The 27,805-nt window shown below is 39.0% G+C and overlaps 2 protein-coding genes across 2 annotated transcripts; both read left to right on the top strand.

The window, feature by feature from the left end:
- The first annotated feature begins 17,702 nt into the window (after positions 1 to 17,702).
- LOC127440718 (fibroblast growth factor 19-like) lies at positions 17,703 to 20,131 on the top strand. The gene is made up of 3 exons (XM_051697478.1): positions 17,703 to 17,904; positions 18,206 to 18,309; positions 19,805 to 20,131. Exons 1-3 carry the CDS (start codon positions 17,703 to 17,705, stop codon positions 20,129 to 20,131), a joined length of 633 nt encoding a protein of 210 aa, XP_051553438.1.
- Positions 20,132 to 23,986: 3,855 nt separating this feature from the next.
- On the top strand, positions 23,987 to 27,243 carry lto1 (LTO1 maturation factor of ABCE1). The gene is made up of 5 exons (XM_051697495.1): positions 23,987 to 24,097; positions 24,242 to 24,347; positions 26,364 to 26,434; positions 26,530 to 26,647; positions 26,790 to 27,243. The coding sequence occupies exons 1-5, from the start codon at positions 24,039 to 24,041 to the stop codon at positions 26,859 to 26,861; spliced, it is 426 nt and encodes a 141-aa protein (XP_051553455.1). The 5' UTR covers positions 23,987 to 24,038; the 3' UTR covers positions 26,862 to 27,243.
- The last annotated feature ends 562 nt before the right edge of the window (positions 27,244 to 27,805 follow it).

The following is a 27,805-nucleotide window of genomic DNA, read 5'->3' as shown; positions in this document are numbered from 1 at the left end:
AAGGAACCAAATAGCTTTCAACTGTGTTTGATATAATGGAAAATGATTTTCTAGTACCAAATTAGCAATTTAGCATGATTACTCAAGGATAAGGTGTTGGAGTGATGGCTGCTGGAAATGGGGCCTGTCTAGATTTGATCATAAATGACTTTTTTTCAAACAGTGATGGTGCTGTTTTTTACATCAGTAATGATCTGACTATACTTTGTGATCAGTTGAATGCCACTTTGGTGAATTAAAGTATCAAAATTAAAGTATTAAAGTAATGTGTTTTGGATAATTCTGCTGATGAAACATTAAAAAAAAAAAAAAAAAAAAACTTGGAAAAACTTCCTTTTTCTGTGTCCTGACTAATTGAGGGGATATGTCAGACTTGCCTTTGACACCCTGATTGGCTATTACTCTAGAACAACTGCCAATACCCTTTAAACTGACATTCTAGTCAGAGCATTTCCATGTTTCACTGGCACGTAAGCTTTAAGGTGACATTAATGACTAAGAATATGCCGCTTCTGCCCCAAAATTGTCCCTAAAATTTTTGTCTTTTTGAAAAGAAGAATTTTAGCATCTGCATACAGCCATTTCTGTAGTTACACCAACTGTAGTAACGGGTATGATTAGACAGAAATGTTATTGAGTCATATTAAAACTACAAAAGGTGAAGGAGAAGTCCACTTTATTAACCTTTCCATGGTCAAACCTGTGGTAATTCTTACAAATAAAAAAAGTAAGATCAAAGGCTTTAAAGCCTGGACATCTTTGAATTATGGGCCAAGCTATCAGCTTTTCCACCTGCATAAAATCTGTTATTCTAATACTCTTGTAGGGAAAATTGTTGGTTTTGTTTGCCTTGAGATATTTCAAGAGATGACTTAACCTGGAACGCATGTACTGTATGTAACTTCACCCCCCTAAAATGCATACTGTATGTGGGTCAAAAAAGAACCAGGTGAAATCTAGAGGCTTACTCTGCATAAAACTACTTATATTTTCAAGGTAAATTGACTAATAATAATTTTATTATTTTAAGAAATTTACACTTTTAAATAGTTTATATATATTTTATTCAATTCTGAAGACATTCAGTTACAATGAAAATGAAGCATACACTTTTAGGTGAGAGTGTCACGGCTCCGGTGAGTTTGTCGCTTTGTTTTGTATGTTTTGTCATTTTCTCTTCCTCATGTCTCGCAGGCGCGGCCAGCATGCATGATCGGCATTTCCATGGGAACACTGATCGTTCCCAGGGGAACACTGATCATGCCACTGATTAGTGTGCCGAGCGACACCTGTTCTCCCCTAATTCACTCTCTTCATTAGACGTGTGTTCGCAGTATCTTGCTAGATTGTTGTTTGATGTTGAGTACTAACCTCGTTCTCTCTGTCTAGTTGGTCCTGTCTCATGTATCTGTTGGTTGCCCGTGTGTTGGGTGTGCCTTCCAGTTTTGCTGCGTGTCAGCTGATCTTCCAAGGAGGATACCTCATCTCTGCCCACGTGTCGGAACTAAGATCGCCCATCCCAGCTGGGTGTTGTTCTGCACCTCACTAAGCTTTAACAGAGGATTCTACGAGTCTGTTCCTGACTTCCACAACACACACACTCATTCTATGAACACACTCTTCATGGATTGCCCCTCGCATGGCCACGGCATGCACGCTATCGGAGATCGCTTCCCTCTGCTGCAGGCGGTGCCGGGATCTTCAACATTCCACAGCCCAGTGACTGATCTTATTTTTTAATACATCCTTTGAACATTTCCTCTGCTCTTGGGTCTGTTTGTTCTCGCTATCGCTCATTACAGAACAACCTAGCCAAGTATGGACCCAGTGGAGGAATCCACTCTTCGCTCCACCCTCTCTCAGCAGGGAGTCTTGCTGGGACATGCTGCCTCGAACTGGGCTTTGGAGATGATGGCTTCGCAGCTCGCCGAGCTCACCTCCTTTGTTCAGCAGCTCCGCCTATCTCATGATACTAGCCCATCTCAGGAAGCTTCCTTACTGGCTCTGGCAGTTCCTCTGGCTCCCGGACGCTTTGAAGCCTGCATTCCCCCTCCAGCCCCATATTCAGGTGAGGCTGAATCCTGCAGCGCATTCCTTTTGCAGTGTTCCCTGTTCTTCACATTACAGCCCTCCACTTTCACTTCGGATACGATGAAGGTAGCCTGTGTCATTGCACTCCTCACCAGAAGGGCTGGCGATTGGAGCACTGCAATGTGGGACAATAAACATCCCTGCTGTGCTTCCTATCATGCCTTTACCACAGAGCTCTGCCGAGTGTTTGATCTATCAGCTCAAGGTCGGGAGGCGGTGAGGCTTTTATCTGGACTGTCTCAAGGAGATCGACAAGAATCAGATTATGCAATTGAATTTCGCATCCTAGCTACTTCTTGTGAGTGGAATGACCACGCTATGTGGGATCGTTTTCTGCATGGTCTTTCCGACGACATTCTGGATGAGATTTATTCTTTGGATTTGCCTCCATGCTTCGATGACTTGGTGGATTTGGCTGTCCGAGTCGATCAACGGCTGATCCGTTGTAGCCGTTCTGCTTCTCCAGCCAACTCACCAGTATCAGGGCCTGACACTGAGCCTGTGCAAGTTGCTAGAACTCAAATATCACGCAGGCAAAAACAGCGACGTCTCGTTAATAGACTGTGTTTTTACTGTGCTGCTTCTGATCATCTCTCTACTTCCTTTTCAGTAAAAGACATTGCTCTTCAGTAGGAGAGGGGTTACTGGCGAGTGCAACACCTTTGGACAAAACCCCTGGACTTCAGATATTTCTCCCGGCCCGGCTGCAGTATGGATCTGCCTGTCACGTGGTTTCCACCTAGGTTGATTCCGGAGTTGAAGGGAACTTTACGGATTTCAAATTGGCTTCTAAGTGGCGACTTCCTATGGTCCAGTTTGAAAGACCCATCACCACCCACACTCTAAGTGGCACACCACTTTCCATCATCACTCAATCTACAAAGCCGGTCACCTTCGTCTCTGGGAATCTTTCGGAGAAGTTGTCCTTCTACCTTATCCAATCTCCATCTGATCCGGTATTGTTGGGGCATCCTTGGTTGGTAATGCATAACCCACACATTGACTGGTCAACCAACACTGTCCTTGCTTGGAGTCCGTATTGTTTGTCGCACTGTCTTAACTATGCTGTTTCCCCTGTCCAGTCTAATGTTTCGTTGCAGGATGAACCGGCGGACTTATCCGGAGTACCATTGACATACCATGACTTGAGGGCAGTGTTCAGCCGGTTCTGTGCCACGACACTTCATCCTTATCGCCTGTACGACTGTCCTATTGAACTGCTTCCTGGCACTTCGCAGCCTTTGGGGATGGCTGTATTTGCTCCCAGCTCCCGAGAGGGAGGCCATGAACAGGTATATCAATGATTCTCTGGCAGCCGGTCTCATTCACTCTTTCTCTTCGCTGGCAGGGGCGTGGTTGTTCTTCATGGAGGAGGAGGATGGCTTGCTTAGACCCTGTATAGATTATCGGGGGCTGAATTACATCAAGGTGAAGAATCGCTATGATTGGCCGTTGATGTCCTCAGCCTTCGAACTCTTGCAGGGAGCGTCCGTCTTTACGAAGTTGGACTTAGGCAACGCTTATCACCTTGTCTGGATTAGGAAGGGGGACGAGTGGAAGACGGCCTTTAACACCCAAAAGGGGGACTTTGAATATTTGGTTATGTCTTTCGGATTGGTCATTGCCCCCGCCGTCTTCCAGGGGCTCGTAAATGATGTGCTTAGAGACATGGTCGATCACTTTGTGTTTGTCTATCTTGATGATATTCTGATCTTCTCACAGAATATCCAGGACCATGTGCAGCCCATCAAGCAGGTGCTTCAGTGACTGTTAGAGAATCGGCTGTTTGTCAAGGCGGAGAAGTGTGCTTTTCATGCACAGTCATTCCGTCCCTGAGGTTAATCGTTTCATCCGAGGGAGTGGGCATGGACCCAACTAAAGTTAAAGCCATCTCCGTTTGGCCAACCCCAGATTCTCACAAGGAAATGCAAAGGTTTCTAGGGTTCGCAAATTTTATCTGAGGTTTATAAGGAACTACAGTCAGTTCGCCACACCTCTGATGGACCTCACCTCCACATGTACAAACTTTTGTTGGACACTACAAGCTCAGGCCATGTTTTCCAAATTAAAGGAGCTGTTTTCTACCGCACCCATCCTTGTTAACCCCGATCCTGCAAGTCAGTTCGTGGTGGAGGTGGATGCATCTGAGGTTGGTGTCGAAGTACTCATGTCGCAGCGCTCCCCCTCGGAAAGGAAAGATACATCCGTGTAACATCAGCTGAACAGAATTTCGACATCAGCAACTGAGAATTATTGGCTGTCCGCTTGGCCTTGGGTGAGTGGCATCATTGGTTAGAGGGTTCGGTGGTACCTTTCGTGGTCTGGACAGATCATAAGAACCTAGAGTATATTCGTAGCGCCAGACACCTCAACTCTAGACAGGCTCATCAGGCACTATTTTTCATGCGTTTCAACTTCGTGCTGTCTTATCACCCGGGCTCAAAAAACGTCAAGCCCGACTCCCTATCTCGATATTTTGAGGTCAAGACCAAGATACCATCCTGGGAGGTGAAGGCTAAAGTCCGTGCGGTGCTATGAAACACCGCACCCCCCGCCACATGCCCAGCGGGCTGGTTATTTGTTTTCCGCGATCTGCCCAGACGCATGTCCTACAGTGGGGTCACTCATCCAATGCTGCTTGTCAACCAGGGGCAACTCGCACTCAGACACTCATTAGACAGCGATTCTGGTGGCCATCATTAGCGCAGGACGTCCATCGATTCATAGCCGCTTTCCCCATTTGTGCATCTAATAAGACATCCTGTGAACCCCCAGCCAGGCTTCTCCAACTGCTGCCTGTCCCTTCGAGACCCAGGTCACACATAGCCATGGATTTTGTAAGTGGTCTCCCCCTCTCCCATGGCAACACAGTCGTTTTGACTGTAGTGGACCAGTTCTCGAAGGCAGCTCCTTTTATTCCGCTCCCCAAATTACCTTCAGCGAGGAAGACAGCATTAGCAGTCATTAACCACGTCTTCTACATCCATGGCCTCCCGGTTGATGTGGTTTCTGACAGAGGCCCCCAATTTGTGTCATGTTTTTGGGCAGAATTCTGTCGACAGCTGGGGGATATAGTCCTCTGGGTTTCATTCCCAGACAAATGAGAAAGCTATGCGGGTGAATCTGGAGCTGGAAAATGCCCTGTGCTGTGTGGCCTCCCATCTTCTTGGAGCGATCATTTAGTCTGGGTCGAGTACGCCCACAACTCCTTGCAGTCATCATCTACGGAGTTATCACCCTTCCAGTGCAGCCTCAGTTATCAGCCCCCTCTGTTCCCCACACAAGAACCCAACGTACAAGTTCAGTCCGCCCACGCCTTTATGCAGAGGTGCCGACAAACCTGGAAAGCCCCTGGAGAAGCCCTCATATGGACTGGTGCTCACTTTAAGTGGTCGGCGGACCGGCACCGGGCTAAGGCCCTAGTTTATGTGTGCGGGCAGAAGGCTGTCCTCTAAGAACATCCCGCTCCAACTCCCCTCACGTAAGCTGGGTCCCAAGTTATCGGGCCGTTTCCCACCACTAAGGTCATTAGTCTGGTGGCAGTCGGTCTCAAACTACCTACTTACCTTAAGAGTATTCACCCCGTTTTCCACATCTCCAAAACCAAACCTGTTTTACGTTCTGATTTACACCCCGCCACACCCGTCCTACCTCCTCCGTGTCTTGTTGATGGCTCTCCGGCATACAAGGTCAGGAGACTGATCGATGTCAGGCGGAGGGGCAGAGGGTTCCAACACCTGGTTTACTGGGAGGGTTATGGACCTGAGGAGAGATGTTTGGTCCCCGACATCCTGGACCGCATCCTCATAGATGAGTTTCACCCCAGCTCTTGTGAGTTTGTCGGTTTGTTTTATATGTTTTGTCATTTTCTCTTCCTCATGTCTCGCAGGCACGGCCAACATGCATGATCGGCGTTTCCATGGGAACACTGACTGTTCCCAGGGGAATGTTGATCATGCCACTGATTAGCATGCTGAGCAACACCTGTACTCTAATTCACTCCCTTCTTTAGCTTGTTGTGTTCTCAGTTTCTTTGCTAGATTGTTGTTTGATGTTGAGTACTAACCTCGCTCTCTCTATCTAGTTGGTCCTGTCTTTTGTATCTGTTGGTTGCACACGTGTCGGGTGTGTGGTTGCCTTCCAGTTTTGCTGCGTGTAAGCTGGTCTTCCACGGAGGATACCTCGTCTCTGCCCATGTGTCAGGAGTAAGATCGCCCATCTCAGCTGGACATTGTTCTGCACCTCACTAAGGTTCAACGGAGGATTCTACAAGTCTGTTCCTGACTTCCACAATGCACACACTCATTCTACGAACACACTTTTCACGGACTGGCGTGCACGCTATCAGAGATCGCTTCCTGCTGCTGCAGCCGGTGCCGGGATCTTCGACATTCCACAGCCCAGTGACTGCTCTTATTTGTTGTTAAAACATCCTTTTAACATTTCCTCTGCTCTTTGGTCTGTTTGTTCTTGATATAGCTCTTTACAGAGAGTCTAAAAAAGCCTGTGTAACAGAAATATGGGCAATTTTCATGTTTGGTGGTAAACTATGAAATGTCTTAACCATTCTACCCACACAAAACCATAGACTACATACAACACAAGTTCAATGGTCTAGGATAAATAAAAAAAAACTTGTTATAAACTTTACAATTACAACCTTATGTCCTCTATATTGCTTTATGACACTTTATTTCGATATTACTCTACAATCAATGTATTACAAAAATAATACCAGTGTATGCATTGAAAATGCGTTGAATACCATAGGAAATACACATGGGTTATATAGGATCCACATATGCATTCTAGGTGTTGTCATGGAAATTCTCTTATCATTTAAAAAAATATTCACCTACATTTTACAAAAGTAGTTCTATGACAGAACTTTAAGTAATATCTGGAGTGGCAGATGAAAAGACCACTTTATGTAAAAATTGTCTTAAAAACTAGAAGCTTAGTCATTTTTGACCCACATATGCATTCTAGGTTTGAATCACTATTTAAAACACCCACTATTTCCATTAGAAACACAGTTGCAACTCACTAAAATGACATAAATGTATTGTATAGTTATATTTATTAAATGCATTGTTATTTTAATGAACTTCTCAAACCTTTTGTTGTTTATTGTCTCTTACTGAAAGTGCAATCATGATTATGTTCACGTTAATTATTAATTATAACTTTTAATAATAAATAATAAAAATAAAAAAAACCGGGGTGCAAAAAGATAGGGGGCCCAGACTGCAAAGTTGTCAGGGGGCCCAAATATCCGTACAGGGCCCCTGTTGGGAGCACACAAAATGTTTCCACTTCTAATGAAAGGGACAGTTTACCCAAAAACAAAAAAGTCTCAATGTTATTAGGTTCACATATTAATTTTGGGTGCATTATCCCTTTAGATGTCTAAAAAAAAATTATACCTCATGAATACCTAATAACATTGTTCAACTACAACTACTAGTCCAGGCTACATACAGTACAATTTCAATGGTCTAGGATCAAATGTAAAAAAAATAATAAAAAAATAAATTAAAAAAAAACTTGTTATAAACTTTACAATTACAACCTTATGTACTCTATATTGCTTTATGACATTTTATTTCTATATTACTCTACAATCAATGTATTACAAAAATAATACCAGTGTATGCATTGAAAATGCATTGAATACCATAGGAAATACACATGGGTTATATAGGATCCACATATGCATTCCAGGTGTTGTCATGGAAATTCTCTTATCATTTAAAAAAATATTCACCTACATTTTACAAAAGTAAGATCACATGATAGAACTTTCAACAGCAAATTCTGCACATACATATTGATTTAGCAATCTATTAGGTCTTTTAGCATGTGAAGTCCTTAAAATTCTATGCATTTGTGGGGAAAATCTGTGAAAATTATTTCTTAATTCTTTATCAAACCACAGATTATGTCCTTCAAACACAAAACGGCCACAGCGATGCATGATAACACAAACAGCAGGGGGATGGGCTGGCTGAAGCAAATAAGTCATGAAGCAAATATGATGCATAAAATTCAAATTTCCACACCTGGTCTGAGCCACAAGCATCCACACAAATGCATCTGCTCCAACCTCCACTGACAACGAATCCACAATCACTGTTATACCAATGCACACCTGTTATCAAGCAAACATAAACAGCAGAAATTCAAAAGTGATTACAATACTCAGAACTGTATCTTACTACTGATGAATTCTCATGCGAGATACTATTCAACTGAGAGGCAATGCTTTCAGGTTTTGTGCTTTTAATTACAAGCTGAAGTTATTTCTAATCACAATAAGAGCTTTTTTTTTGTGCATGTATAAATATTAGCACTTATTTTGGCGGTGTGTTTTTGCATGTTACTGCAGAGGGAGAGTACAGAGACTCAGATGCCTGAGGCAATCTGCATGAGAGTTGTATTTAGATCGGGTGTTTGTGTCTTGTGCCCTCTTTGTAGGGCCAGCTGTATGTTTTCTGTTTGCGATACTCCAGATGTTTGCCCATAAAGACAAGGCACTTCAAACAGCTACGAACAACATCCTAACCCCCTTGCACTTCCACCATGTTTAGAGGTGTATGCTGGGGCATTAGCAGAGGGGAAATGACTTTGACTTTTACCCTGTAATCATGGAGCCGGCTGGCCAGCATGTCGGGGGGAAGAGGAGGTAACCTGCCAGTCACTTTCTATTCTGCATCTTCAAGCAGTGAGGGGAAGCCCTGAAACTCCCTGTTTCTCACCTTTCCCTTGGGAACTTGAACTTGAATCAAAGGCCTCCTGTCTGGGAAAATACATACACACAACCAAATGAGCTCAGCTGAGCAATGCACTAGCAACACCAAAGTCATGGGTTTGATTTCCAGAGAACATGCTTGCTGACAAATAAAAAAAAAGTCTTAAAAATAAAGGTTTTTCAGTGGTTATTTGCAGCACATTACCTTCCTTCACTGATGGTTAGATTTAGAGTTGGGGTTTGAGTTAGGGCATATTCTTAACAAAATATGCATTCCTTTTGATGCTACATTATTTACAACTAAATGGAACTTACCTTTCAACTCGCTTTGGGCGCCATTCTGTGAACATTTCATCCAGAAACTGGAGCTCACAAATGCCGATACGTTCAACATGGCCGGGAAGTGGTTAGAATTTCGGTAAGCTGAAAAACCTTCAACCTACTGTCACCAAATTTACAGTGTGAGAAAAAGATGCTTTATTTTACAGATGGCGCTGGACGCACCTTCAAACACACACAAGAAATGCATTGAATTTACATGATTTATTCATGTACATCAGTTCCACATGAATCAATGAAGTTACATCAACATATTTTTTCCTCTTGATTTTCCTCTTGATAGTTATGCTAAGCTATCTTTAAGCTAGCAGTAGCATACATTAGCATGCTAAATGCTATGTAGTAATTGCTTCTTGGGTAAAGCAACATATGCCTGTTGTTTGTGTACTCTTCCTCAAACTAAGCAAAAGCTCCATTTTTTGCCACAATGGTAACGGAGCGTAACCAAATTGGTTCTAAATCCCAAAATAACACCATTAAACACTATTAAGTGCCCATTCACCTGCAAAGCATGCTGGGTCCAAATCCCCTTACCCATGTTGTTGAACATACTTAACTGGTTAACATTTACCCTACATAATGTAATCTAGTAAAGTGCACATTTTAGAGAATTACATAAAAAAAAAAAACCTTTAGAAGAGAAACACAGTTTTGTTGTGTAGATCACAAATAATATGATTTAGTAAATCGGACAACCTGCGTTTACCATTTATTTCAGTGAAAGCACTGCTATGTTGAGCTCAAATGACAAGCGGAATATTACTTGCTTTATATTGATAATCCCCTCTAATTGGACACTTTCATTTAATTTTATTTAATGATTTCAAATTAATCGTGGCTGACTGTGAATAGTGTATTTTACAATTACATAACTGAGAACCTTTTTTGCATCTTGCTGCATTTACGTCACTACGTGTCCGCATAACATACGCAAAATGTTACTGAGTGCACCTTTAAAGCAACAGTACCTACAGTTGATGGTTTTCTAAAGAACTGGAGAGTAAAATGTTATTGTGTAACTTGAAACGTTTCTTTTATGGCATCAGGCTGTTCTTTTTGGAATCTATATTTTTTAAGTGTGTTTTTACATTGTTACATGCACACTCACATTATGAAACATCATGTCAAATGTTGTACTATTTCTTAATAGTTCAACCAATGGTTTTAAAATGATGTGCTATGGCTGTTTATTTGAAGCCAAGACGAACTGAAGTATGAAGAGTGCAGTAAAGCTCCATAATATTCACAGCTTTTTAACAGAACAAGATAGGTGGATTTCACTTGGCTTTAATTAAAGTAACACAAACAAAGTGTCTCGTGTTGGCACAACGTGAAACAAGAGGCACCGCAGTCAAAACATACATTAGAGGCTTCAAAATGAATTGTGACTGCCTGCATATGCAGCACTGATGAGACAGCTCACTAACATTTACTTCAAAAGCTTATTCAGCTCTGTGTTCAACAACATAAACCACCTCATCTATGAGTCTAGCCATCATGAACTCAAGCATGTCCTTTTACATATAAACTACCGTTCAAAAGTTTAGGGTCACTTACTCATTCTTTATTTTCATTTTTTCACATTTTAGAATAATAGTAAAGTCATCACAACTATGGAATAACATAAATGGAACTATGGGAATTATGTTGTGACTAAAAAATTCCAAAATAAATCAAAACTGTGTTATATTTTAGCATCTTCAAAGTAGTCACACTTTGCCTAGATTTTGCAGACATGTACTCTTGATATTTTCTCAACCAACTTCTTGAGGTATCACCCTGGGATGATTTTTAAACAGTATTGAAGGAGTTCCCATCTATGTTGGGCACTTATTTGCTGCTTTTCTTAATTATTATTCCAAGTCATCCATTTCAAAAACTTGTTTTTTTTTTTTTTAATACAATATTTGTTTTGTAGTTAAATTAATATGGTGGCACAATTATATTTTTGTCTACAAAACTAAAAGATTTTTAAGATCTTGAGAAACATTTCAGGCAAGTGACCCCAAACTGTTGAAGGGTAGTGTAAATTAATTGCAAAAAATCCTCTGAATTATATCAGGGCAGATCTATACCAATCAAGTCTATTCTGCAGCAGAAAGGATTTAAGTTTTCCACAAGAGGGCAACAGATAGGTAGAAAAAGTGTGCAGATGTAGTGGCCTCAAAACATACTATACTGAAAGTATATAGACAATCTTGCCATGCATTCATTCATTCATTCATGTTACTTGACAGTAATGTGACACAAATCACAATCTTCATTTCTTTTATCGATGTTAATGTGTTATCCAGATCCACAGGGTATTTGTCACATAAATCAATTTCTTAAACATTTGAAACTACTTAAATGTACAGCTCAAAATGAAATAAAAAAAGAACCAAACTGTAAATAGTGATACATGGTGCAAGCAGTATTTTCACAACTAAGCATCAACCTTTAAGGGTGTAAATTCTGCAATTGCAGTATAAAACATTTTCATTCATTTAATGTTTGAAATTATGGAAAATTCAGATTAAGTAAAAGATGATTGCATAAAGTGCTTGCCTTTTGCAATGATACATACTGGTAGAGGTTTCATTTTAAGTGGGCAGCAGTGGTGAAAGAGGGCTTACTTTGTACTCAGTTTGTTTTTACTTAAATTTAAACATCTAATTATTATTGTTTACCTAAAATCAGGGGTTTTCACATTTTTGGCCAAGGGCCCCCATATATGATAATCAACTTGCAAGGGACCCAGTTCCTAAAATACAAAGGTGGCTTTTCATGTAAAAAGACCAATTTATATTGTGTGAAAAATATAGTAAGTGTGATATTATAAAGATAACAAATAATACAACAAATAATAATAATAATAATAATAATTGAGTAATGTTAATATATATGCCTGTTGTAGTACTTGGACATCAGAATGAAACAGTAATGTCAAGAAATTGGTAAATGTTCACTTTTTGTTACAAGGCCCCAACTTTACAAACACATGCCTTAAATATAATATTACAACTTCAGTTTACATATTGCAAATTCTGAATTTACAGTATATTATTTCTACATTGTGGTAATTCAGCTATCTTGCAGCTACATATAGTCATCACATCACATCACATTCACTATTTGCGTGAGTGGGTAAACCGCTATGGCCGTGCAACATCTTATCCAACTTCATGTTAATTCTAAGTGCAATTTTCGTGCCAGTGCAAAGCGCAAGTGGGCATGGGTGGGAGTGTTTCCGCTATTGTGAGTGTATGTGCGCAAACTGTGGGTGTATTGTATGTTAATGAAGTGGTGCAAACCGCAATTTGCTATTTTCCTGAGAAATAGGTTGTTGTGCTACAACATTTCAATACCACCTCTTAACTCAGTGCATAGTTCAAATTAAGTTCCTGCATTTGCAGTTTGGATATTCCACCAGCAGGTGGCAATAAAGTTAATGTCCAAATTCTGAAAGTACAGAACATATAACAATGTCCCTGACAATTGCCATTTTTAGGGGTAATCGCTTGAAATTTATATTAAACTTTCTAGGAGGTCATGGCTTATTTATTTTTTTATTATTATGTTTATATGTATTATTATTATTGTATATTTACAATCGTATTTATGATTAAATTTGTAGCCTACTAGTAATTTTCCACCTGTTGTTGTGACTGATTGTTATGTCACTGCAAAATGGTCAGGTGGAAGAAGACTAAAATGTTTGGATTTGGTATGATTTTTGTACCACTTCGTTGTTTTGATTATATTTTCATTTTGTTTAAAGTGTAATTTGAATTTAGAAATATTTTTGGTTGATTTTTTTTCATGTTTGAATACATGAATTTAATTTTTTAAAATCAAAATCACTGTTAATACTAGCCATGATTTGTGTCTCAGTAGATGAAAATGATTAATAATACTTATATATTTATATTAATAATACCCCTATAATTTAACTGAGCATAAATCCAAATTCTGATGAGAATCCAACCCGATCTGTTGCGAGAATCACACTTTCCATGCGTATAAAAGGAGCGTGTCACTGTCATAGAAATATGCCTGGCATTCATAAAGGATGCAGTTAATTCACATTTTCTATTCTTTTAATGCATTGCATACAGTCCATTTACACTACCAACGTCTTGTGAATGTGCTGTCTTTGCTTATATCGCTGGTGCTTGACAGGGTATGGACTATATAATAGGACGCAGACGGTGGAAATCCCCGAGAAGAACTTCAGAATTCAACTGCACTTAATCCAGCCGATTTGCCTTATTTGTGCAATTCTCAAAATACTGTATGTGATTTTCAAAATATGCAATACAAATGTTTTAGTTTCACTTACTATGTAATATTATGGGAAAATAGGACATGGTTGAACCAGGATGATCATATACTACAATGTGTTAGCCTTTAGAAATGTTACATCCTAGTTGAAGTTTCACTGCAATAAAGGGCAGGTGGGCAGGTGGACTGAAAGAGGTCTAACAACTACTGGCAATATGTATTTTCCTCTTGTGTGGGTCATAAAGCCCCTTCGACCCAAAAGTAAACACTATATGTGATTATCCTTGTTTACTTTACAAGGGATCTCCCAACATAGCTCAAACTAATCCAGTGCACAAGTCTTCATGCATAGTGTGCTCACAGTCCATCTCAAATGGTCATAATAATCCATCCAATAAAAAAAGAAAAGAAAAAAGTAAAAAGAAAGCCCCCATTTCACATCCCAATTTGCTTGTTCAGAATAGAGGTTATTAAGGGGCAATGTGGAAGCATTACAAAATACATCCAGACAAGCACCTTTGATCTATTAGGTTAGCATTACATAATCACAATTACACATAACTAGATTGTCTTGTACAGACAAGAGGGATAGATGCAAGCTGGCATCTTTCATGAATGAAAGTGTGATCAAGAAAGAAAAGAGACTGACCAATATATGAGCTGGTTCTGGTGAAGGGATAAGAGATTTTCTGTTTCTGTTCTAGTACTATAGTGCTTTTGTCTGGTGCAAAGAGACACAAGAAATTTCCAGAAGCAAATGACAACATAGGTCAGCATTCAGACTTATTCCCATTACTTCCTCTGAACATTTTTTGAGCCAAGCTATACAAGTGATGTGACATCACTGAAAAACTGTAATAATGAATGATGTTGGCCACTCAAATGATGAGATAATTCTGAGGAAAACTATGAGACTCAAACTGTACAAACACAATAAATACATCAAGGTAGTTGACAATTAATGTGTCCATTGCATTTTTTCAACATCAAGATTTTAAGTTGATATACTGTATTTATATCAATGTATTAAAGTGTATATCTTTGGTCCTGTAACTTTTTACCATTTCTTTTATGTTTTTCATCATTTATTCCCCTTTTTGCCTTCACTGGTTCATTTTAAATGGCCCTGTGGAGTGACAAATGTTCAAGTAATTTCAATAGGTGAAAGCACATGTAAAAGTACAATTCATGTAGTCTCTCAATTGATATGACATCATAAAAGTGGCATGCATATGATTATTAGAGAATCAGCTAAATGCATTGTTGCTGTAAATCATCCTTTTAGATATTTGTAACTTTTCCCAAATTTGAAGAGATGTCTCGCAATCTTGGATAGACAATTTCTTCAACAGCACTATTCTGACAGCTCTGGATGGTTTACATGCAATAATGAATTAATAGTGTACGTTTTCTGTATTGATGATGAATAAAAAGCTCAGCAGACTTGAATGCTAGATCATGACACCAGACTTTTTATCATTAGGTCTGCCATTTTTTTCTGTGCACGTACCGTTGCCGAGAATATCATCCCTTGAATGTGGATCAAATCTAATCGAGCTCATCAATGATAAGTGTGCACTCCAGTAACATTATAGCAGAGCGCCATCTACCGATTGCCACAAGACGGATGTCTAATGCGGAAGTAAGCGTGAGTTCCGCACACGAGGCGTTAAGGACATACTTATTAATATTATGCCCTTACCCAAACCCTTTATCTAAGCTTAACCAATCAGTAGAGTGTGTAAACATGATAGGAAGCTGTTGTGTGTGACAGAAGCAAGTAATTGTCGGGTATTAGATGGAAACGATGTCCAGCGACGTCATTGGCTGTAGTGAAAGTCGTAAGAGTTCAAACGAGTGCAGTCGCACGATATCATACGAATTAGCCAAATTTAGAAAAGTCGTATGAATCCTGACGATTTCGCCGTGAGAGTGTGTTGCAGAATTCCGTTAACGGGCTGTCTCAATTTCAGAAAACCTTCTTTAAAACTTTGACAAAATAAATAAATAAATAATTAAAGTAAAACTGCCCAATCGGCATGGACCATTCAGATTCTCATTTACTAACATATGCCTACAGAATGTCTTGCTCTGAAATCTAGGTCCTCTGTAGAGACACAATATTTTCATGAATGGGAATATTTACTTTTACTTACTTTTTAACTTCTATGTAAAGCAGTTTCTTTTGGCTCAGGGGATACACAATGTAGGTACTCATATGTAAAAAAGGAAAACAACCAAGAGGAAATGTGCTATAGTTTGATAAGAACTAGTGCTCTTGTCCTAACTTAAAGTTAAATATTTTACAGAGTAACTAGCTATATAGGTCTAACTATATACGTTGTAGCCTATATAGGCTATATATATATATATATATATATATATATATATATATATATATACAGTGCTGTGAAAAAGTATTTGCCCCCTGATTTCTTCTGTTTTTGTGTATATCTTTTACAAAATTTAACATAAAACAAAGGCAATCTGAGTAAACACACAATACAGTTTTTAAATGATAATGTTACTTATTGGAGCAAAAAAATTATCAATACCAACTGGGCCTGTGTGAAAAAGTATTTGCCCCTTAGTTACTAAATCCCCAAATCTATAAAACTGCATTTATAATGGGATTCAGCTGGACAAGACACACCAAGGTCTGATTATTGCCAGCCCTGTTCAATCAAATCAGCACCTAAATACAACTTTTTCAGCAGCATGAAGTTGGCCAAAAGGTCTTACCCAGTAGCTCACTATCCCAAGGTGGAAAGAAATTCCAGAAATGATGAGGACAAAGGTGACTGAAATACATCAGTCTGGGAAGGGTTACAAAGCTATTTCAAAGGCTCTGGGACTTCAAATAACCACAGTGAGAGCCATTATCTCCAAATGGAGAAAACTTGGCATAGTGAACCTTGCCAGAAGTGGCCGACCTTCCAAAATTCCTCCAAAAGCACAGCGACGACTCATTCAGGAAGTCACAAAAAAGCCAAAGACAACATCTAAGGAACTGCAGGCCTATCTCACATCAATAAAGATCTCTGTTCATGACGCCACTATCAGAAAGACACTGGCCAAAAATGCCAACTATGGAAGAGTGGCGAGGCGAAAACAAATGCTAACCCAGAAAAACATTAAGCTGAATTTTGCCAAAACACACCTTGATGATCCTCAAACCTTTTGGGAGAATGTTCTGTGGACTGATGAGTCAAAAGTGGAACTGTTTGGAAGACGGGGTCCTGTTACATACGGCACAAATCAAACACAGAATTCCACAAAAAGAACATCATACCTACGGTCAAGCATGGTAGTGGTAGTGTGATGGTGTGGGGATGATTTGCTACTTCAGGGCCAGGGCGTCTTGCAATAATTGAATTCATCAACATGAATTCTGCTCTCAACCAGAAAATCCTAAAGGAGAACATCCGGTCATCAGTCCATGAGTTGAAGCTCAAGCGCAACTGGATTATGCAGCAAGACAATGATCCAAAGCATAGGAGTAAGTCCACCTCTGAATGGCTCAAAAGTAGCAAAATTTAAGTTTTGGAGTGGTCTATAGTCAAAGTCCTGACTTGAACCCGATTGAGATGCTGTGTCAGGACCTTAAATGGGCAGTTCATGCTTGAAAACCCTCCAATGTGGCTGAACTAAATCAGTTCTGCAATTTGAAAGTATGGATGTGCAAAGACTGATCCCCAGATATCAGAAGTGTTTGGTTGCAGTTGTTGCTGCTATAGGTGGCACAACCAGCTATTAAGTTTAAGGTGGCAGTTAGTTTTTATAGTATAGGTGTTGGATAACTTTTTTGCTTCAAGAAAAAAAAAAAAAAAAACAAACAAAAAAAAAAAAAAAAAAAAAAAAATATATATATATATATATATATATATATATATATATATATATATATATATATATATATATTTGTAAACTGTATTTTGTGTTTTCTCAGGTTGCCAGTTGCCTCAGGTTTTTTTTTCTTAAGTGCATCTCAGATGTACCATAATAATTTAATAACAGGATAGGGTTTGATAATTTATTCAGTGTTGATCATCTGTTGGATGTCCAGCGGGGTGTGTTATGATGTTCTCAGAAATGGCAAAGGTGGAAAAAGGCTTATCGATTGATCTGATAAGAGGACAATTTAAAGGCCAGTTGCAGAGCTTTACGCCAAAACAGAGAAACATAAATGGAACGGCAGAGTGCGCAGGCTTAATATCTTAACAAGACAGGCACGAATTATTACAGATAACACTTCATGATGCTCCTCTTACTCTTGCTCACTGTTTGGGGAAGAAGCATCGGCGTGGAGAGCCTCCCGTTGCCCGACTCAAGTCCACATTTTACAAATGACTGGGGACAAGCAGTCCGGCTCCGACATCTGTACGCGGCCAGACACGGCTTTCATCTGCAAATAAACACAGATGGGAAAATAGGTAGAACGCGCTTGCAAAGTTCTCACAGTAAGTGATTGCATCTCAAATGCACTACACCGTCATGCAGATAGTAGCTACCGTGCTCTCTTACACGATTCACACTCTCCACATGTCAATAAGTGCAGGATGTCCATGCAATCACATGCATCATTACATTATTTTGCACTTTGCAAATCCTGCAGCCTAACTGTTTTCTATTAATTTCAAACCAGTATTTTGCGCAAATTTCCGTGCAATTGTGTGCATAATCTTTAGATAGTTTAATTTCAGCTCAAACCATTATTTTGTTTTTATTGTTTTGTAAATAATGGCATTTTGTTTCCTAAAGGTTTGGTTGAAATATGGCCGGTGGATACAGGCTGTGTTGTCATAAAAGGGGTTGCAAGCTCCCGGTTTCTCTGCATGGACAGGAACGGCAAATTGTATGGATCGGTAGGTCGGACTGTCAAAAGTTTTTATTTAATAAAACGTAGGCTATAATGGGGATGGGTAAAAATGCCGATTTTCAAATTAATCGCGATCTTAATTTGAACGATCCCGATTCCCGATATCGATTCGTAAAATCCCAAGATCGATATTTTACTTTCAAGTTTACTTCTCTTTTGGTTGTGTTGATAGTTGTATCTGTTAATTATATTGCATGCTAATATTAAATATAAATATATTAAATATATTGGAACTGCATAGTTCGGGCCCTATTGTTTTTCAAATGAATATTTTCGTATTCTACTAAGCTTAAAGTTCAATTTGATCTAAATCAATTTGATCTTAAATCTACTTTTTTCCTGAAATTTTTCTTTGTATTAGGTTTAAGCTTCTGTACACCTGCTCTTTCAAAACAGGGTTCTTTATTGAACTTATGGAAAGGCTATTTAGCACCGCAAATTATTCTGATATTGTTACAAAAACCAAATAACCTTAATCAGGTGCTATTCAGAACAGTTATTTTTCTTAATAGTAAGTGTTATTGTTGGTTTGCACAAATGCACTTCAGTTTCTGGACTGTTTCAAGTTTACCAACACTATTAATTAGGCCTACTATGGTGATACAATGATGTCACATCAGTTTGAAAGCTTGGCTTTATGCTATTTGTCAAAAATGTGTAGAGGGAATGATGTAAATAACTTCTATCATAAACATAACAGAAATAAGGTCTGTCTTAATGACAGAGATCAACTAAGACTAAATATTTCACGTTTTTGACATTCTAAAACCGTAAAATCTGACAGTTACTGCAATAGTTTTATTTTTATATTCTTAAAAGGTGGAACTCTGGCACTCTGCCGCCATTCATAACAGAACTACACACATTGGTCAGAGATAACCGTGTTATCCTAAGGTCACCTGGGGATGTCCTTTATGACTGAGGAAGTGTAGACAAGCCGATTTCGCCACGGACATCTGGCTTTATTGACATGATGTCCTGGTCATGGGTTCATTCCTCCCAGCTGATGTTATAGCCAAGACCATCATTTTAGGGCAAGACCAATAATGGGTTTAAATAAATATCCTAGATAGATATCATTCACCATTGTTTACTGAATCGAAGGTAGCCTATTTGTAATGTGTGAAGCCAAGTACGATAAATGGGCACAAATCATGAATATGACTAAATTCAAGACTGCTTAATTTAGTTTACTGATCATTCTGGCTTTCAAAAAATAAATAAATAAATAAAAATATTCACATAAAATTTCCCAAGTATGCTGATTTGTCTGGTGTCATAGCAGCAACCTTTGCCCATGGCAGGGTATGTTTGCATAGCTAAAACCTCATTGAAAAGAAACAGCAATAACAACCTTGGCTTCTGCATGTGGTGTGCAAACAGCTATTAAAGAACTTAAAAGGCAGGCAGGGCAGGTAAACCTGGCCGATTTGTTTGTTTGTGTTTTAATGCTTTTGCAATTCCTTTTGTTTCCCCAATAGCACATCTACATGAAGGACGACTGCTCTTTTGTGGAACGAATTCTGCCAGATGGCTACAACATCTACACCTCAGAAAAGCATGGAGCCGTGGTGAATTTGGGCGGTGCAAAAACCAAATTGCACAATAAAGATGGAACTGCTCTTTCCCAGTTCCTGCCTATGGCGAACACATTTTCTCAGGAACCTACCAGTCACCACTCAGGGGAGCAGCACTCTCCCGTTGACCAGGAGCAGGACCATCAGTTAGGACTTCAAATAGACAGTATGGAACATTTTGGAAATATTTCTCAAATTGTGATCCAGAGTCCCAGTTTCAACAAAAGATGAGCAGAGAACCGGCACTTGTGGACATTCCCAGAAAACTCTCCCAGAAACTGAAGCATGTATAAAATCAGTCATTCCATGAACAGCAGAAGAAGACTTTCAGAAAGAGATAAAGACAAAGCTACAAGTCTTACAAAGGCATATTCCACACTAGACACAGCTACTGGAAAAATGCAGCGTTATAGACTGCAAACAAAGGCAAAATCACTCCACATGTTAAAGCTTAGCAAGATCAACCATAATGATGCATCAACACCAGCTTGGATTTATTTATTTGTTAGTATAAATGTCTTTGTTTTTACTTGCTCTTTGTGTATAGTTTTAAGCTTTACTATTCACTAGCCTAATTTAATGCACTGTGAACTCATCTTTTATATCTTTCTATTTTTATATCAATTCTTTGTTAATATTTCATCATAAATTAATTGTATAGTTATTTGTTCTGACTAAACGAGGATATTCTGGAATGGTTTATATATGGACAATTGACCCTTTGTAGTACATACACATAGACAGTGTGAAGATTACAATTTCACAAAAGCCTATTTGCGCTTACTGTGGCCAAATGATTTTCCCCACAGTCAACAAATGCACAACCTCACTGATAAAACAGAAGGTATTATTCTAAAATAAAAGCAGCATCAAGGCAGCAGCATCTCTTCACCTTACATTACTGGGAATGATTTAACATAAAACTTGTAATATTATGAACAAATTGACACTACTTCTCCCCTTAGTATTGTTGACAGTACAATAAAAAAATAAACATAAAAATATAAAAGTGATATGGCCACATCAAATCCTGATGAATATTCCTGATGAATAATAAAGAAAAAACTAAATATATCTCAAATAGGGCCTTATAACCTGCTCATTGTCATAACTGTTGACCCTGATGTTATTACATCATATAAATGCCCTTACTTTGTTCTTGCATGAAGCAAATGTATTATAAATATGTGTTTTGCAATGTTGTGGCTCCCTCTACTGGTGCACAATTAAATTGCATTTTGAGATAACCCTGTTGAATGAACCTGCAATATTAAACATATCTGTGAAGTGACATTTGTATGCACTCAATCTCAATTTTATCATATAATTTATATATGTGGAGCCTACCGATGCTTTTGGGAGAACAGGTTATTACTAACACTTGGCAAGTCACACCAATGATGGATTCACTCTAAAAGGCAGAGATGCCAAAATCGACATCAGAAAACGGCACCCATTAACTCAATGTAAAGTAATTGCGTAAAAAAAATGTGGGGGTCCATCTTCTGCGCTACAAGAGAACAGCACAGGTTCTTATTTAGTAACCAAGTCATATAAGTAGATCACTTTGTAATTACTAATGGAGGTTACCAGACTCTGACAATGGCTTTCCCTATAGATTTCCAGGCATTTAGTCTACATTGTTTTAACCTGCTTAAAAGGATAGTTCACCCAAAAATTAAAATTCTCTCATCATTTACTCACCCTCATGCCATCCCAGATGTGTATGATTTCTTCTACAGAACACATATTAAGATTTTTAGAAGAATATCTCAGCTCTACAGTTCCATACAACGAAAGAGAATGGTGACCAGAACTTCAAAGCTCCAAAACACACATAAAGGCAGCATAAAAGTAATCCATATGACTCCAGTGGTTAAATCCATGTCTTCTGAAGCGACATCATAGGTGTGGGTGAGAAACAGGTCAATTTTTTAAGTCCTTTTTACTATAAATCTCCACCTTTTAGCTGCATCGACCAGTGGGTGGTGATATGCACGAACAATGCGAATCACCAATAACAAAAAGAAGAAGAATGTGGAAGTGAAAGTGGAGACTTAAGCCCAAAGTATGCTTCGATTTTGACTCGAACGCTCAGCGTCTGCATAGAGTCGAACGCGAGCCTGTCAAAGTATACTCTATTTGACGGTGCACGCATACACAGGCAGTTGGTGCATGCAAGCTACAACTGCTAATGAGACGCCTGACAATTTCTCTTTAGGAGTTTAGACCCATAAATATGTCTTTATATTCCTTCAGACTCGAGTTATACAAATGCAGGTATCTCCTGACCTCACACAAGTGCACTTGACATGCATATCTACTGTAGTTGTTTTTACCTTCGTCTCCTGTTATTTACTGGTGATTACATCTTCTTGTAGCATTTCTTCATGACAGCAACGGCTCAAATGTGAGTATTGCCACCTTGTGGATCTACTAATTCGTGCAAATAATTTCAGGCGCATTCTGCACGATCAAAGACACACGGTTAGCAAAATCAGGCTGCACGCGTTCAGAGATCGAGCACTCTGCTGATGATGAGATTTGCGTCACACATCCTGTACGCGAATGCTGAGCATTCGCATCTGACCGAAGTAAAAAAAAAGGACTTAAATATTGTTCTTTTTCTCACCCACACCTATCATATCGCTTCTGAAGACATGGATTTAACCTCTGGAGTCATATGGATTACTAATGTGCTTTTTGGAGCTTCGAAGTTCTGGCCACCATTCACTTGCATTGTGTAGCCCAACAGAGTTGAGATATTCTTCAAAGAAATCTTTGTGTTCAGCAGAAGAAAGGAAGTCCTAAGGGTGAGTAAAGGATGAGAGAATTTTCATTTTGGGTGAACTATAACTTTAATGCTGACACAATAGAGGGCTTTAGATCTCAGCTTAGCTGAAATACACATTTCGACATCTATAAACACAGGTTTCAGTTCAAATTTTGTGCATGCAGCAAATGTATTATGGTAGTCAAATTTACTTGTTATGCCATCCCCTATCACCAACCCTACTCCATTTCATATATATATATATATATATATATATATATATATATATATATATATATATATATATATAAAATGTAAACAAACAAATACAACATTGTCTAACATTGTCAGCATTGTCTAACAATTCTATAAACATGGCAGAGAGTGTGTGTGTATGTGTGTGTGTGTGTGTCCAGGTATTCCCTATGTTGTGGGGACCAAATGTCCCCACAAGTAGAGTAACACCTGAGATTTTTGACGTTGTGGGGTCAATCAGTCGGTCCCCATGAGGAAAACAGCTTATAAATCATACTAAATTATGTTTTTTGAAAATGTAAAAATTCAGAAAGTTTTCTGTGTGGGTTAGGTTTAGGGGTAGGGGTAGGGTTAGGGTTAGAATATAAAGTTTGTACAGTATAAAAACCATTATGTCTATGGAGAGTCCTCATAAAACATGAAAACCCAACGTGCGTATGTCTGTATGTCTGTGTGTGTGTGTGTGTGTGTGTGTGCTATGTTTATACTACATTGTGGGGACCAAATGCCCCCACAAGGATAGTTGTTAAAACCTAAGATCGCCTACCTTGTGGGGCCCAGCCAGCTTATTAAACATACTAAATTATGTTTTTTTTTTTTTTTGTTTGTTTGTTTGTTTGTTTGTTTGTTTGTTTTTGAAAATGTAAAAATGCAAAAAGTTTTCTGTGTAGGTTAGGGGATATAAAATCCATAAAATGCATTGAAGTCTATGGAGAGTCCCCACAATGATATAAAACAAGTGTGTGTGTGTGTGTGTGTGTGTCACTCACACAATGTATTTACCATGTAGATAAAAGTGTGTGTAGATATTAGCTACACAACCTATCAAATTAAACAAATAAACCAGCTAACTCAACCTGTCAATCAGTTCGCAAATAAAGTTATAATCCAAACGTGACATTTTACTTTCTTACCTCAAAATAGTTTTCTTTGTCCCGTAAGTCCTTTACATTTTTACACAGAAAGACTTTTGACACCTCAAGATTAGTTTGGCAAGTTGGTTTAGTTAGTTTTAGGATCCGGTCCAGACGGTGGCGCTCACGTATGACTGTCACAATGAACTTGTATGAAGAAGACGATTCCGGGAGTTGTGATAAGAGTTGTGTAAAAATGGCTTTTTTGTCAAATAGCGATGATTTATTTGACTCCATTGTCATGGCCGATAACAGGTAAAATCAACCAGACACTTACTCTCAGATGTTATGCTATCTCAGAGTGTTTAAGTTAGTCCCAGTTATGTGTGAATGTGTTGACCACTGTAAATACACTCATGTTTTCATATTTTAGGCGCATGCATTCTTTGCTTGTTTTAGGTTTCATGTTGAAGGTTATCAGGAAGGATTTGAAGTGGGAACTCGGCAGGGAGCCATCGAGGGCAGAAATCACGGGCGACTGCACGGAGCTAAACTCAGTGCTGAGGTGAAAAACACTCATAAACCCTTAAAATGACAGATCCAGCCTTTAGATTAAGAACAGATTCGCTACGTTTTCTTTAGAAGAACAGATGCAGATGCACAGGTTTAAAATATGTTTCGTTATTTTAGGCAGCACTCACAATGTGTCACTCACAATAGATTTCTGGAAAAGCGGTGACACAGGCTCTTTTGTTATCACAGCGAGTTCATTATGACATCTGGGGTGTCAGGTGTAAAAGCTGAGTAAAGTTACGATATATGATATTTCCTAGAGACAAGTTGGTATATGTTCATTAAATTGCATCTATCTACAGTGCATTCAGAAAGTATTCAGACCCCATATTTTGTTATGTTGCAGCCTTAGGCTAAAATGCCATTTCTCTAGGTCATATTTGAGATGTTTCTTCACTTTGATTGGAGTCCACCTGTGGCAAATTCCATTGATTGGGCATGATTTGAAAAGGCACACACCTGTCTATATAAGGTCTCACAGCTGAAAATGCATATCAGAGCAAAAACCAAGTCATGAGATAAAAGGAACTGCCTGCAGAGCTTAGAGACAGGACTGTGTCGAGGCACAGATTTGGGGAAGGCTACAAAAAAAAAAAAAAAAAATTCCGGCTGCATTGAAGGTTCCCCAGAGCACAGTGACTTCCATAATTCTTAAATGGAAGAAGTTTGGAACAACCAGGACTCTTCCTAGTGCTGGCTGCCTAGCCAAAATGAGCAATCGGGGGGGAAGGGCCTTGGTAAGAAAGGTGACCAAAAATCCGATGGTCACTCTGGTTGAGCTCCAGAGATCATGTGTGGAGATGGGAGAAACTTGCAGAAGGACAACCATCACTGCAACACTCCACCGATCTGGACTTTATGGCAGAGTGGCCAGACAAAAGCCTCTCCTCAGTGCAAGACACATGAAAGTCCACTTGGAATTAGCAAAAAAGCACCTAAAGGACTTTCAGACTGTGAGAAACAAGATTCTCTGGTCTGATGGAACGGAGATTGAATTGTTTGGCCTCAATTCCAAGCATCATGTCTGGAGGAAACCAGGCACCGCTCATCACCTGAGCAATACCATCCCAACGGTGAAGCATGGTGGTGGTGGTAGCATCATGCTGTGGGGGTGTTTTTCAGAGGCAGGGACTGGGGGACTGGTCAGGGTTGAAGGAAAGCTGAACGCAGCAAAATACAAAGATGTCCTTTATGAAAACCTGGTCCAGAGTGCTCAGGACCTCAAACTGGGCCGAAGGTTCACCATCCAACAGGACAATGACCCTAAGCACACAGCCAAGACAACACAAGTGTGGCTTAGGGACAACTCTGTGAAAGTCCTTGATTGGCCCAGCCAGAGCCCGGACTTGAACCCAATCGAACATCTCTGGAGAGACTTGAAAATGGCTGTTCACCGACGGTCCCCATCCAAGCTGACAGAGCTCGAGAGGATCTGTAGAGAAGAATGGCAGAAAATCCCCAAATCCAGGTGTGAAAAGCTTGTCGCATCATACTGGAAAAGACTTGAGGCTGTAATCGCTGCCAAAGGTGCTTCAACTAAGTACTGAGTTAAGGGTCTGAATACTTATGTCAATGTGATATTGAATTTTTTCTTTTTTTTTTAAATTTGCTTTTTAAAAGTTATCAAAAATCTGTTTTTTGCTTTGACATTTTGGGGTATGGAGAGAAGGTTGATGTGAAAATTATAATAATAATTTAAAGCATTTTTAGCAGAAGGCTGCAACATAACAAAATGTGAAAAAAAAAAAATAAAGGGGTCTGAATACTTTCTGAATGCACTGTCTATCTATCTATAGCTCTTTTAAATAAAATAAAAAATGATAAAAGTGCATTATAAGTAAAATAGATGGGGTTTTTTTCTAACCTCTCCACAGTTATCAATGTGGTGGCAATTTAACAATTTTGAGTCAAATGATTTTGTCAAGTTTTGATAGGCTATTGAAACTATGTATAGTAAATGCATGACAAGATCTACAGTACTTTTACGCCTCTCCTGCTGTTTTTTCAGGTCTCTTTTTATTATGGATTTGCAGTTGCATGGAAATGTCTTCTTCAAAACAATAGCGACATTAAAGCAAGGTATGTTCATTAGTGCATACCAAACAAGACATTATATTCAGTATAACTGTTAAGCAAATAATTCCACCAGCAGCTAACTTTCAGCTTTCTTCCAGAAAAAGGCTGAAAGCTGTGGAATCTTTGGTTGGAGCGATCCAAAAGTTCCCTTATGAAGACCCTAAGTATGAGAAACTTCAAGAGGATATGGAAAGGGTGCGTGCCAAGTTTAGACAGGTAATCTCATTAACCATCTACCATTATCTCTTATCTCTTTGCAAGCTGACAGTTTTTAATAGATTTGTTTTGTATTTTATCTTTACCACTAGTCATTAAACCCAGGAACTTAACATGTACCCAACACATCTCCCCACCACAGGTATGCTCTTTGCTGAACGTGCCAACAGACTTCCGAGAATATTTGAGTGGATCAACAGCTATGTCCTTCTGAGACTGCAGGAGCCTTATAACAGCCATGTCAGAAAACTCAGGAGCACCTCTGAGGCCTTCATTGATTGAGTACATTGAGATGATAATCTGCTGACAGTCAGTGGTGATGAGTTTTGGGGTGTTGATGTGCTCTGCAGAGTGTATAAGAGTGGACCGGGATCACTATGGCAGGCCTTAAGGCAGAATTCTCGAACTGCTCTGGAAGGGAATTCTAGAAAACACTGAATATAAAAGTCAGATTTGTTTGGCATTCCAGTATTTTAAGTTCTGTGTTTGGCAGTTTTAAAGCAATACACGTGGGAGAAATTGCAGTGTTTAATTTCGGTAAAATGAATGAATCTGTAAGTATAAGAATAAAGAAAGTCACTTTCTTTTTATGAATATACCATCTCCATTGATGATTTTTTTTTTACAAGATGTTTAGAATTATTTTTATTTTTTTTCTGGATGGAGCTGTACAAGAGTGCTATGATGAACACCACCTTGTGGTGAAATAGGAGAATTATACTTTAAATGAAGTGGCTCCACCTGCTGGTCAGCTGCAAGTGTTGCAGGATTATCACCTTAAACATTACACTTTTTCCATTTATAGGGAAATGATATCCATGATAGATTTACTAGACAGTACAGACAAATGTATGACTTAAAATGCTTTATAATTTTTAGTTTCGTATTATTATTCTCACATTTATATCTACTATCCTATTGTTAATCCACAACGTTTTAAATTTCAATAGGATTGCCTGTCCTGTTGATATTTTAATCATTCATTAGGATGAACTTCATATAATACAAAGCTTCTTGCTGTTCTGCTTTCCTGCAGTTTAGAGCCAATGCTGCTGTAACACACCTGCCTGTGCATTCCAGGTGAAGACTATATATGACCTGCTCCATCATTTTGAGTCACTCTGACCCACGAAATGCTTCATGCACATATATATATAG

The sequence above is a fragment of the Myxocyprinus asiaticus genome, chromosome 1 (genome assembly GCF_019703515.2).
Source record: "Myxocyprinus asiaticus isolate MX2 ecotype Aquarium Trade chromosome 1, UBuf_Myxa_2, whole genome shotgun sequence".
Taxonomy (NCBI): Eukaryota; Metazoa; Chordata; class Actinopteri; order Cypriniformes; family Catostomidae; genus Myxocyprinus; species Myxocyprinus asiaticus.
Note: the sequence above shows the minus strand (reverse complement) of the source record. Positions and strands in the feature narration are given on the sequence as shown.

Bases quoted from the DNA above. Each gene is read 5' to 3' on its own strand.
- LOC127440718 (XM_051697478.1), top strand. From the start codon at position 17,703: ATGCTCCTCTTACTCTTGCTCACTGTTTGGGGAAGAAGCATCGGCGTG. The intron at 17,905-18,205 runs GTAAGTGATTGC...TGTTTCCTAAAG, and splicing joins GCGCTTGCAAAGTTCTCACA to GTTTGGTTGAAATATGGCCG. The intron at 18,310-19,804 runs GTAGGTCGGACT...TTTCCCCAATAG, and splicing joins ACGGCAAATTGTATGGATCG to CACATCTACATGAAGGACGA.
- lto1 (XM_051697495.1), top strand. From the start codon at position 24,039: ATGGCTTTTTTGTCAAATAGCGATGATTTATTTGACTCCATTGTCATG. The intron at 24,098-24,241 runs GTAAAATCAACC...TGCTTGTTTTAG, and splicing joins ATTGTCATGGCCGATAACAG to GTTTCATGTTGAAGGTTATC. The intron at 24,348-26,363 runs GTGAAAAACACT...CTGTTTTTTCAG, and splicing joins GAGCTAAACTCAGTGCTGAG to GTCTCTTTTTATTATGGATT.